Here is a 13992-nt window from a genome sequence, read left to right as displayed (position 1 = left end):
AGGAACGCCACAGTTTTTATTCAGTTGCTGCAAATATCAACTAAAGCCCAAAACCACAGCTATCCCACCAAACCTGATCTACCGAAATTCAGTATTTTTTTTGTACTGATCTGGAGCCAGGAGTCAGCAAACTATGTCCAAGACTTCATTCATGGTATGAAATCAATGTTCAAGCCCATTTCTGTATATATGATCTCATTAGGCTCAGTTGGCACCCATGACATCGAGCATTTCCTCCAGGCCTGGTTGCTACGATGACCACTCACCACTCAGCCTTTTTGGTAAACCTGAGGCTGGAGTCGATCAATGTTCCAGAGCAGCGGGGGAATTTGACTCAGACGATTGGTTGGAACAAAAGGGGATTGCATCAAAATGATTGACAGCGAGGTGGGCAATTACAGGGGTGACGTGAGGATAAATCAATATGTGCTCGTGTTGATATGAAGGCAGGGAAATGAATACGTATCGACTCTTATGTTTATTCTGTTTGGGTGTATGAGGGAAAAGGATGTTCTCGATCTCTGTAATAAGATGTAAATAGGCCAGAACTCGTGTTTAGCGGTTGGCAGATCTGACTCAAAAACGAGAAGCAGTGTGCTCATCAATCTGGTCGGACAGATACAGATGGCTCCCAGACAAGCAGGAAACTCCATCAGAGTCCTGCTGAGTCCCACACATGCAGGTCTGCTGCTAAATGACAAGCGTTTTCCCCTCATTTTCTCTGTGCCCCATTGTCCCCCACCCCCCACTGACAGTTCCCATTTTAAAGTTTTCTCTTGATCTCTCTCGATACATCAGCCGGGCTCTGATTGGTATTGTGTATCACAAAGCTGTTGTGCTTCACGTTTGCATTCGGTGCTGCAGCTTGGCATGAGAAATGTCTCCCTTCAGGATGTTAATGTTGAATGTACAGGAAGCTGGAGTCGGTGAGGATTGTACAGATGGATGATTTAGTAGGTCTTTATGCGGTACGGACACCAACTTCAGAGGTGGTAATAGTTTGGTTGCAAAAAGAAAATTCCTCGTTTGGGGACACACTTAATGGACCGTAAGTCCATTTTTTAAATTATATTCATATATTTTGAATGTCAGAAAGAAGGACTCACTGGTTAACAGTGTACTGGTTCCAAGTCATTAGTCAATGGGCATCCAAATTCAGTCTGAGCTGCCCATCACCCATCACAGGAGACACCAAGATGGCAACAATGAAAATGCTCATCCTCAGGGTTCAAAGCAGGACTTCAGAAACCAGTGGGTGACACCGTGGTGGCTAGATTAATCTTTCTCTGTGTTGCATTCATCAGTGCCACTGTCATCACCAACGTCAAAAGGGGCAGGACTGTGACATTTTAACATTATGCAGCGCTCCCGCAATGAGCTCATGGGAGCGGATTCAGCCAATAGAGCTTCATGTCCAATCAACACCACTCCAGCAGTCTAACCTTACCGATGTCGAAGAATACATTTACTTTTAGAAACTCCAGGATCCGTGGATCATCTTCACTTAGTGCTTGCTTGTCTGTTTTGGTCTGAGTGTCGTTATCATGTGGTCGGCTCTTCTAAAGGTAAGTTTTGGAGGCCTTTTGACTTTCACAGATCGAAACTATACGTAGTGGGCCAGCGTCTAAATCACGCTCCTTGTGAAATTGCTGCCTGAACTGTGATGAGTATCAGACTGTTAACTGCTGACTTTACTTGGCTGTTACTTCATAGTTTGAAGTATGTGTGGGTGACCGGCTGTGGCCTGTAGGTCCGGGTTCTGAGAGCTGCGTGGTAGAAAAAATGTATCTGAACCAAAAAAGAAAATAGTTTTACACTTTTCAGTTCAGTTATCACTTGACTCTTATTTAGATATATCCTGTTACAATGGTGGATATTTGTATTACAAAAGTTTCAAATGACATAAGGAGGTACAAATATGGAAGTACAAGTTATGCCTGTGAGCCAGAAGCTATATTATTGGATCTGTATGTTTACATACAGCGTGGATGTCCTTAATACGGTCCTGTCAGGCAGGTATGAGCGAAGGAGCCCCACTCAGAGTCAGAAAGGTTTGGCCAGTGAACTTCATTTGGGAATGTCTCCCAAAAAATGTGTCAATGCCAACATCACAGAGGGTTCTTTTGTTCTCAGGGACAATAAATGTCAATTATGTCATCATATGCATCCAATTGCCCTCCAGTTCACCATACCTCACTATAGGTAAGTGGAGTTGTCACGATAGTACAGGGTAGGGCCATTTATGTGGATACACAGTAATAACATGGGAATGGTTGGTGATATTAAAGTCCTGTTTGTGGCACATTAGTATATGTGAGGGGGCAAACTCCTCAAGATGGGTGGTGACCATGGTGGCCATTTAGAAGTCAGCCATCTTGGATACAACTTTTGTTTTTTCAATAGGACGAGGGCCATGTGTCGCAACTTATTGGTAATGTCACAAGAAAAACAATGGTGTGCTTGGTTTCAACTGTGGTACTCGCTGTAAACATGTATGAAGCATACAGTGTGTATTCTATAGTTATGCATACATTACTGTCTCTAAATAACTTGGGGATGTGTGTGCATGTGTGTAACTGCTAAGGTCACCAGAAACAGCCGATCTGTTAGTTGACTGTTAGCTGACAGTTAAGGTTTTTCAGATTTTTGTCACATCATAGGAGAAAGTTAAAGTCTGCTGTTCCTGTTGTATTAGTCTTTAAAAGTAACAGGTGCAAACTTGTCTTCCTTAGGGGGGTGCTGCAGCTGTCTCAACTATATTAAAGAGTACGACAGAATTTTAAGGTAAAGTCAGAGACCAGTTGGCAACCATCTGGCAGCTACTGGTTGCCAGGGAAAATGTGTATTCCCCAACTGATTGGAGAAATCTTGCAGTTGCGAGGTGGTATATGGTGCTGCATTGAAAATCTCTTGCAATTGGTGTAATCCAGTGTTTCCCAACCACTGTGTGCCACGGAAGATTATCTGGTTCCACCTAACTTTAAGCGATCGGCGTGAGTATCGGGCAGAACAATTACATTCTCTTCCACTAAAGGGGAAGGACATATAGCTGCTCTAATTCAATGGGTTGCCAACAGCCAGTAGAAGAAGACTTACATAATAGTCATGCTGTGAGACGACGCAGCACGAGTAGCAATAGATGAATATTTTGAAAAGAAGAAGTAGTCAGTCTGACCTGGTCGTGGAGAAAACTCCGACCCAGATGAAAGCCCAAGCATGAGTTGTGGTCAGAAGAAAGCAAAAAATCATATAAAAAAAGGCTGAACCCAGGCTGAGCCTCGGCCCTTTGGCTACTTTGTTATTTCACTACCGACAAATGACAACATCTGTTTCAGTTCAAATGTAACTGTTTTGAAATATCGAGTGGGTTAAAAAATTACCACCATTTTTGTCTAATAAGCAGATTAGCGAGGCTTATATCTTATATACATAGTTGAGAAAATAGATGGTGAAATGACACAGAAGTTCATTAAAGTGAATTTCCAGCCGTTATCTTGAGCATGTCAGAATAATTATCAGCTGATGTGTTGGTTCCAATTAGGCTACAAGCGAACAAAAATCACTGCTTAATGTCCAACAGCCTCAAACAAGGAGGGAAAAACTCTCTTTAGGGTTTTTAATCGATCCAGGCCTCTAAATGCTTTAATGTGGAGAGCTAACAATAACATCAGAGTCCTGTAGGAGTAAATCATACCCGAGGGTTATTTAACAGATGCCATTTATAAATATTCCAGCTTTGTTTGTGAGAAATGGTAATTTTTCAGTTGCTCAAAACCATTAAGTACTGCAATTCTCATGAGTCTTATTAGGAGTTGCTATGGAGATTACTCCAGTCAGAGCCTTGAATCTGCCTTGTTCAGAATATTCAGAACACAACTTCTCAGTCTGAAACTAACCCAGACCTGCGTTATTTATCTAAAATGTATTAGATGCCAGAAGTGCTCAATCGGAGGTGAAGTGGCCATTGAAAACCATACGCATGTAGTCTTTGACTTTTTGGATTCCACTGCCTGATTTATTGTATGTGTGTATTCATTAAAGAACCTAATTGGGACTTTGAAAGCAATTTGTGCTTTCAGCTCCAAAGCACAGAGAGAAAACACAGAAGGTTTAATGAGACAGGAGTTTAAGACTCGAGGGCACATCCCCTCTGGCATAAGCTCGGTCTGCAGAGTTCACAAGTCCTGGACATTATTGATCTGATTCAGCACAGAGGACCAAACTGATCGAGGGGAGAGAAATCAATGAAACTCAGTCAGTTGTGGCTTCAAACAGTCGCAATGATTCATTCGTCAGAGTTCATGTAAGTTAAAAACACTTTTCTTAAGAGTCAAAATACAGTAAATTTGTAATCTGCTGTTCCGTTGTGAAATGTTGAAGCTTCAGGTCTGCGTAGTGAATGAGTTCAAACTGAACATGGAGCAGCAGCGGTCAGTGTTTGTGTTTTAAAGGTGTTCTTTAGTACTCCATTACCACTTCATTTTGAAGAAATGGAATGTGGGACAGTTATTCACAGCACACTGCTGAGAGGAATCTACCAGCTGGATAGATTCTTTCTGTAGGATTTTACATATTCCCCCCGTATCTGCTTGGGTTGTCCTGGGTACTCCCAGGAGATGCATGCTGATCCTAATTCAGTTTAAGTGTGTTGGTGTAAATGGCTGTCTGTGTCTCAGTGTTGGCCCTGTGATGGTGACCTGTCCAGGGTGTATCCTGTCTCACGCCCTGTGACAGCTGGGATAGGCTCCAGCCGCTGAACTGTGGTCAAGATAATGGGATGGATAATTGTTTTGAGCTAACAGTGCACTATGGAAACCTATCAGATATATTCTAAATGTAAATCCATATGTCTTTAATTTGAGTTAAAAGTAATATAAGCCAGTAATTTTTAAAACTTCATATCCTTCCATGTTTGTTGTTGGACTATAATGGACGGGGGAAATACAAAATAAAGATAAAAAGCTGTAAGCTAATGTCGATTTATCCAACGTGACTTAACCGGGCACCTGAAGCCATATTTAAATGCAATAAGCAAAACGGTGGCCGCCCGCCGCCCATGGCGTTAACGCGTTAACGCCGTGCCGCCTCATGCTCGGGACGATCCACAGTAACACGGAGATTTGCTGCGTTAATGCGGTTATGGCGTTAACGTCATTTTAACGAGATTAACGCTGACAGCACCATTTAAAACATAATCATAAACAATGAAACAGCTCGTGAAAGCTTCAGCTCCCACACATCTTTCCATTGTTGTCTCTGATGTTTGTGCGTCTGGATGTTTCATGTTGCAAAGGAGAAAACTGTATTTTATTGTACGACACTCGCTGATGATGTTCCTCTCCTGTAATGTCCTTTATATTTACATCGCAGCGCTACACTTCACATCACACTCAGCCTCACAGAAGGTGATGTGAAATAAGCTTCCACTGTAGCTGCTGTGCACTTTTCCCCTTCCAGCAAGCAGCGTTTTCCAAATCATTTAACCTCGAAAACATAATGTACAGTTATTTATGCTGTTCTGATGCTTTAAATAATTTTGCATTTTTTATCTTCTGGTTTCTGGTTCCTTTGCAGGAAACTCTTTGTAACATAATGCACATATTACATAAATTACTTCAGAAACCATCTGCTAAAATTATGCTTATATTTTTTTTAAAAACATAAGAAAAAGCTGAAAAATCTCTTAGTCTTTCATTAAGTGCATGCAAAATGTTCTCCCTGTTAAGAAAAGCATTTAATAGATAGAATATTACATTTAATAGAGTACTTTAGATGACTGACGAGGACTGTCTGACTCTAGGTCTAAATGCATTTTGTAAAAATGTCATCTTAAAATGTTCTAATGTACGAGATTTGCCAAAGCTCCATTAAACGTGCCATGTAAGCCATGAAAATGTCTCATTCTCGCACATTCTTTGCAAAGTTTAAGGAATATTCTTCAATATCTAAGCACAATTTCATGGAACTATTCCCAAAGGAATAACACTTCATATAGGGTCCCTTGACTGGTGGGTAAAGTTCCAGGATCTAAACTCAACTTTCCTTCATAAATAACCAAAAAAGACCAGCGTGTGCCCATCGATGGGGCTGTGTCAAACGGCAAAGGTACAAGCTTTTACGGACGCTTCCTTGCTGAATTATACAGCAATGAGAGAAACAGCGGTTGTTGTGTAACATGGAAATGTCAGAAGTTTTTACATAAGGGCCTAGTTGGGAGTTGTTTTTTATGATTGTAAGAACAGAGAAACAGTGAAAACTGTTCAACATAAAGTGCTTTTACTGTTTTCATACTGTATAGAATTAAAAACGTATAGCTTTCTGTTGAGACAAAGTCACATTACAGTGTCAGAGGAGTAATTATAAGACGGAGGAAAAACTGTGAAGAAGACTATCGGGACACAGCTGTGTTTTTAGTGGAAATGAGTCATCTTTATCGCCTTCATTGGGCCCGTGTAGCTATAACATACACTTTAAATACCTTTCATAGAGGTGCAGGGGCTGAAACATTACTGCACTACAACTTCAGTGAGAAACCTCATTTCATTGGGTAGACTTCTTAGATTTATGTGCCATATACACATGGAAAGGTTTTCTAATGAGTGATGTGATCAGAGAGAAGTTCAGCAGCAGAACTAACTCAAAATGACAATAAGCAATTCAATTTAGTTTAGTTTTATTTACACAGCGCCAAATCGCAACAGTCGCCTCAAGGTGCTTTATATTGTAAGGTAGACCCTATAATAATACATACAGAGAAAAACCCAACAATCATATGACCGCCTATGAGCAAGCAGTTTGGTGACAGTGGGAACCTGAGCCTGACAGAACCAGGCTCAGGGAGGGGCGGGGCCATCTGCTGAGACCGGTTGGGGTGAGAGAAGGAAGACAGGATAAAGACATGCTGTGCAAGAGAGCCTAATAACAAGTATGATAATCAATAAGTGACCAGTTTGTTTAATGTGCCTTTGGGAAGTAAGAGATATATGGACATTTACGTGACCATTACATGTATTGGAATTTACCGTTGGATTGTTTGGAGTTGTAGTCTGGTATGAATTTGGAATAATGCATTTTGCATTGCTCCTGCTCCTGTTCAACATATGCATTATGCATTCACTTTCTTTTATTTTGTGGAACAAGACCAGTTCAGTGGCAATGTAAGAAAAATGCCTACATTATAAGGTAACCCTCCAAAATGGAAGATGATCCACAACCTGTGGGACATTCTCTTATAGCACTGCTGTGCTGAACTTTACAATGCAGGAGATGGTTTGCTCTGTACAGTCAAGGTAAAAAAAAAAAGTGCATCTTCAATTCTGAGGTACTCCATGTCAGAAAACATAAAAAATGGAATACACTCTGTGATTCAGTAGCTTTTACAATCACATTTAGCTACAATAGCTTGATGTAATGATTTTCTATATGCCTTTATCAGTCTCTCAAATCATTTTAGCCCACTCTTTGTTGTGTCATTGTTTGAGTTCATTTAGGACTGTGGGCATTCTTGTATGCACAGCTCTCCAAATATCCCTCCACAGCATTTCAGTTGGGTTGAGGTCTGGACTTTTAGCGGGCAGTTGTACCACCTTGATTCTTTTGTTTTTCAGCCATTCTGTTGTAGATTTTCTGGTGTGCTTGGGAACAGTGTCCTGTTACATGGCCCAATGAGCCAAGCTTTAGCTGTTGAACAGACGCATGCATGTCACTCTGCTTTGGGATAAAAAGGAGTTGAAGGTTGACTCGGTTACCTCAATGTGCCCTGGACATGCGGTGGAAAAACAAGCCGTGCGTTATGGTCATAACGCTGTATGTTATGACCAGACGTCATTGTGGTCTTGTCTGTCCAAAAGACATTTTGTGGTTTATTCAGATGTAGCTTGACAGACCTGAAATCTCACACATCTTTTTAGAGAAAAAGAAGACATCTACCTTAAACCAGCCATGCTTACTCAGTCCTTTTCTAATTGTATGATAACAAAGCCTGGAGGTTAGTTATGAATGTTAGATTTTGACATGTAGGTCTTGGCTTTTTTACCATTTGTCTGACCATTGCACAGTCTGACCTTAAGGTGAAGTTCGTAGGGCATTCACTGTACTGGTTGTGGTGAATGCTCCAAACCAACTAACTTCTAGAACTCAGTGGTCATACTGGCGGATGATCAGGTAATCAAGTGTAATTGATTGGCAGCACCTGGGTGCTACTTAACCTCTACAAAAGCAGTAAAGGTGTGATTTTCCACAGACTGCAAAGAGTCGTAGTTATGATTTCTGCTTGGTCATCGCCAGTTGTCACTGGTTACTACTACTACAGCGCATAGTTATGCTAAACCTGTGACTTGCTTGTTTTACCTGGTGGAGTTTTCGTGTTTGTTTGGTTTCTTCTTCTTCTTCTGCTCATCTTTATTAATTTTTTAGGACTATTTGATGGGAGTTTCTCCTGACTTTTACTTTGGATGTTTCTCTTTGTTATCACTGTACCAAAAAGTAGGGCTGTTTGATATAACGGTATCTATCAGATGACGATATAAAAACGTCTGTCGTTTCATATCACGCTATCGTAGGTTTCAGGTGTCGCAAAATAAAACTGTTTAGTTTTTTCATGGTTTTATGTCAGTGAGCGGCTATATTTACTTTCTTAAAGTTCTCTTTTCTCTGTTTTGAAAAATAACCACACTATGGACGGACAAGCGCCTGTTTTTACGTGTTGCCGTTAGCAACAACGACGGTAATATCAGCGTGTGGGACCTGTCACTACCCGATCCGTACCGGAAACCCGATCCGTACCACGCATGTGCAAAAGGCCACTATTGCCGCTCAAAGCATTTTACGATAGTTTACAGGTCAGAGTATCTGTTAAGATGTTAAGAATAACAAGTATCTCTTAAAATGTTTGCAATAATGAAACTTTTCAGTATAATGTAGACAAAAACGAAAAATAAAAAGATAGTTACGGATCAGGACTCCCCGATCCTTACTGCGCATGTGCAGATGTTTTCTTCTTCTTCTGTTTCATTTAATGGCAGTTTACTCCCCAGTGTACGAGGATACCGCCATCTGCTGACCAAGCGAATGAGCCCTGTTGTAAACTGAACTAGCGTCATTACAAACGCGTGTTAAATTCTACCACCGACGCAAGAATCACGTGAAAGAGTGTGCAGAGAGTTTACGGATGAGAAGCAAAAAAAAGAGCCGGCAGGCGCTCCAAATGTTAGAACAGACTTTTCCCCGATGCACGGCGTGTAATAAATACTCACAAAGACAATGGCGGCCGTTACAACTTGTGCCTTAAAAATGTACAGTTTCATGCATCGGTCAAAACACTCGACTCCAGGTACACGACGCCCAGCTGGAAACACTTCGAGTCGAGTTGGCTGAGATTCACAGAATTTACAGAAAATTTAACATTTTTGTGATTTATATCGTTTTCGGGACAATAAATGTCGTATATCGAAATATGAGATTTTGGTCAGATCGCACAGCCCTACCAAAAAGACCAAAGTTGGTGGTTATTTCCTCTGATGTTCAGCGCCAGTCATGAGCCCTTTCTGATGCTGTGCAAGTGGAACAATAATTGCTTGATGCTCACATTAAAAATAAAAATGATAATTTTCTGAAAGCACGCAATAGCTGATTCAAGACATTTAAGCTGTAGGTACAGTATCTCTGCTTCCTAGTTTGCTATTTTCTGCTCAGCTCTCACAGAGTACTCTCCTCTATAGCACCTATCATAACTTGTTGGGTTGAATGTGTTCATACAGAGCAACCTTTATAGGGCTTTCTTAGTCCTGAATTATGGCAAGCAGTTGTAGCCGTCCCCGAGCCTCTCTGACAGCAAGATCAATAAGACTCGGCGAATGTCACGCAGGAAGCCATTTCAGTTCTAACTGGTGACATAAAAGAGCCCCCAGGCTGCCATATTGGCCCAGAGACCCCCGCTGCTCGCGGCTCCGCTCGCTTCCTTGTGAACCACCGCAGGGAAATCACCTTTCAAATAGTGACACACTCATCTCCTGTGAAATATATATGCAGCGCCACGTAATAAAGAGGTGCATATGCACAGTGGCATTTCCACTGCTGTCTGAAGACCTTCAGCACAAAGTAAAATATAGTCCCCTGGTGTCAGAGCTTTGATAAAGATGAATGGAGTCATTGTGACTGTAATAAGATAAAGGTAGTATGTGTTGACATTTCTGTTGGAATGGTGGAATAACATCAGGGCAGCTCTCAGAAGTACACAGTGATAAAGAAACCTGGGAGATGTAAGCCAGTGACATTTTTATCCATGTGGTTAACAAAGCTGAGTTTATATCAGCTTGTAGTAAAGCCAGCTATACATGTGCAAACTAGAATCATTAACTTCACTTTTAGTCTGCTACTGGGTCTTAGTGTTTTATTAATTATCATATATTTCTTTTAATGTGTAACCAGTTGCAGTAGTTGTTGTTTGGATAAAAGAGATATTCCTTCCAGATCCTATGTCAATGAATGTGTTAGGCAACAGAACCAATGCTCTGATACAGCGGTCCCCAACCTTTTTTGCGCCACAGACCGGTTTAATGCGACCGTGGCTCAGGGGGTTGGGAAGCTCATCTGTAACCGTAAGGTTGCTGGTTCGATCCCCAGCTCTCTCTGTCCTGGTCGTTGTGTCCTTGGGCAAGACACTTTACTCTACCGCCTACTGGTGTTGGCCAGAGGGGCCGATGGCGCGATATGGCAGCTTCTGTCAGTCTGCCCCAGGGCAGCTGTGGCTACAACTGTGGTTTGCCTGCACCAGTGTGTGAATGTCAGAATGAATGAAGTGGCATTGTAAAGCACTTTGGGAGCCTAGAAAAGCGCTATATAAATGCAATCCATTATTATTATTACACAATATTTTCACAGACCGGCGACACCTTAAAGACCTCCTTTAAGGTGTCGCCGATAAATACAGCAAAATAAAATGATACGACCAATACGAAAACTGTGGTACTTTGTAAATATAATAATAAACGTGAATTAACTGTGTAACTTTATTAGCAGCGTCCTCCTGAAATGCGCCAACAACATTGAGAGTAACGTCCTCCTCTCTGCCCCTTAATGCGCTCTGGTCGCTATGGTAACGCGCAAGTATTTCTTTCAAAATAAGACACACGACTACAACACGGGAAAAGACCCAGGGAAACCAAGTTTACGATAAAAACCCTGAAAACCATAAATTTCACACCCGAGCCTCAAACGACTCACAGACCACTACCGGTCCGTGGCCCAGGGGTTGGGAACCGCTGTGTTAGGCAACAGAACCAGTGCTGCAATAAAATACCAGCAGTACCAGCAGAACTACAGAACTAGAACAAGAACATAGGTAAAATCCTAAAACTCAAAATATTGAAGAAATTGATTCTGATTCTGAAGTGGGCTTATTTGTTCCTATACTCTGGTGAAAGAAACAGATATGTCTGATTCTATGCATTATTTTTTTTAATGTATATATTTTATATGTAATGTTAATATGCAGTTGTGTGGTTTGCGATCGGTGTGTAGTATTATAAATCGTTCCTTTTAAACTATGAAAAAAAAAATCCTGTATCAGGATTTGTGGTTTTCTTTCATCTTTGTTCTGAAATACATCAATCAATCAATCAATCAATCAATCAATCAAAGCTTTATTCGTCACATGCAGGTTGCCCTGCAGTGAAATGGGACCCCCCCCCCCGACCATACACATATAGCACAACATTACATGGGGATACAGGTCGGAGATTGGTAGAATCAGAGAAAAACATTGAAATGTACACTACAGTGGGGAAAGTACGGGAGGAAAAAAAAAGAGACCCCTACTCATGCTGTCCTACCATGGAAGCACAGCATGAGAACAGGAAACAAAAAAACTCCTTTGCACAAAAAAAGCACATAAATGTCCACAGCACAACATTGTGAAGACATGACAAGCCACAGGGGTGGGTGGGGGGTGAGGAGTAATCCGAAGAAACACAGCAGCCACCCTGCACAGCGCTATCATTCCAGCGCGGCACACAGACCCGCCGTGTTCCCTCGCCGGAAACAAGCATCGAAGGCGTTGGAAAGGGAGGGGATGAGTGAGTGCCTATCAGTGTAAGTGTATGTGTGTGCGTGTCCAGAGTCCAGCTGAGACAGTGTCCTTCGCTCTATCAGGCTAAGTAAACAGTCTGCCAGCCAACCCAGGTGGCCTTCATGGGACGGGAAGTATAGTCATCACACAGTCCTTATCAGGGAGTTGTTTCGGTGGGCTCCAGCCTTGGGCCTAGCAGCTGGCGCCGTGGTGTCCAAATGTTGAATATTGTTGATTTCTCCTTTGTGAGCAGCTCGAATTTAGCCCTCCGACACTGGTCCCTCGATCTCCCGTTGGAGAGCCGCGAGCCTCCTCATGATGGTATCAAACTTCTGTTCCATGGTGTTGTCAGTCTTTTGATTCTGAGACCTCACAACTTCAGTGATCCGTTCCGCGATGTTTTCCAACTGTCGCTCAAGGGTGTCATTTTGAGCAGGCCTTTCTCTGATGTTTCCCCTCATACGCTCAATGGTGTTGTTTTGAGCCTTCACAGCAGCTGTAAGCGTCTCCAAGGTGTTGACCATATTACGTTCGTTGTGAGAGGTCACGCCTCGTCCCGTCGCTTCGAATCCAGCGGGCAGCCTTGTGGGGGTTTGAACAGCCGGTTCCGCTCTCTTATTTCTCTGATAAACCAGGGCTAGGCCAACGCCGATCAGCATGAACCCTGTTATCATGGTTCCGAATAGGTAGATATCTTCAGCGTCCTCGATCGACAGTCCCGCCAGGCACACGGTCCTCCAGTTCTGCCACCCGTCCATCGTGTAACCGGCAGGGAAAGTCCCTCCAGGGCACTCAGGTTCTCCCGAGCCCCGACTTCTCGTTGAGAAAAGGGTGTCAATAGCAGTCAGAGACCAGTTGATCAAATCCATAATTCTCTTTTAGGTTTTAGAGAACGACAGTGAGAGACTGTTCCAGGGAAAGTAAATGCACACAAGACAAGACAAGGACATAGAGGCTAAGCAGGGAAGATAAGGGTGTGGAGGAGAGGAGAAAAGTGCGACCGCCTTCGTTGAGAGCAGAGGAAGAAACAAATTATTTGTTTTATATTCTTTGTGACTCGTTTCTTCAAAAACAGATAAAATAAGGTAAGACTTTGAGAACTAAACTTGGGAAAGGGCACCTCGAGTACATCTGCTTCAGAAAGTTACGGACTACATTGTCTAACAAAACTTTATGTAGGACTTGTGTGACACAACAACCCCAACCTTATCCCCACCCACAGCGGTTCATAGAAACCCCTTCCTGATGCAGGTCTGTTCCTGCTTCAAAGGGAGTTCTTCCATCTTACTGCCATCAAGTGCTTGCTCACATCGTCTTCATTGTTCGGGGTTTTCTTTCTATGATGGTCAGCTATGGTTAGACTTCGTCCTGCCATGAAAACCTCTGTTCAAATGTTTTTGTTATGAGTTTGCATATTCCAAGTGTGACTCAGAATATGAAGAAATGACGACTGATGTGAAATTTATTTACGTTTTTGTGTTTCAGGTCTGGTGAAGCTGGGTGTCCACTGTGTCACAAACCAGAAAGTTGCCATAAAGATTGTCAACAGAGAAAAGCTCAGTGAGTCAGTTCTTATGAAGGTAAGACCAATTTTACTCTCTGTGTATGCAGTCCTCCCCGGCTCATGTGGTTTAGTTGGGGCTCTAGTTCATCACCTGGTTCCTGGTCATGTCAGTGGGATTTGGAGAGAATAGCAAAATCATTGGCCGTGTCTTGTCTGTCATGAGTGCATTGTCCCATGTACAGGAGTTAGGAGTTTGATGCACTGTTCTTTTTTTCTATGTGAATAATATTTAGCATTGCATGTTTTCCAGATTCTTTGTGGTAATTCTTACAACATAGTAGAAAATGTTCAGGTCCTTAGATTTCTATAACTACTTTTTTGCAAAGCTGCTATTGGCAAATATTCACTTTAGACACCAACA

At 42.2% G+C, this 13992-nt stretch overlaps 1 protein-coding gene across 6 annotated transcripts in view; it reads left to right on the top strand.

Moving 5' to 3' along the window:
• LOC120724509 (serine/threonine-protein kinase BRSK2-like) overlaps positions 1–13992 on the top strand; it is a 141578-nt gene that overhangs the window by 60952 nt on the left and 66634 nt on the right. For all 6 annotated transcript variants that reach the window (XM_040016725.1, XM_040016728.1, XM_040016726.1 and 3 more), the window contains exon 2: positions 13553–13647. In XM_040016725.1, the coding sequence (XP_039872659.1) occupies positions 13553–13647 (95 nt within the window). The remainder of the gene's footprint in view (positions 1–13552; positions 13648–13992) is intronic.

This window comes from Simochromis diagramma, unplaced genomic scaffold (assembly GCF_900408965.1).
Source record: "Simochromis diagramma unplaced genomic scaffold, fSimDia1.1 OVJJ01000692.1, whole genome shotgun sequence".
NCBI classification, from domain to species: domain Eukaryota; kingdom Metazoa; phylum Chordata; class Actinopteri; order Cichliformes; family Cichlidae; genus Simochromis; species Simochromis diagramma.
The sequence above is the reverse complement of the archived record's forward strand: the minus strand, read 5'-3'. Positions and strand labels throughout refer to the sequence as shown.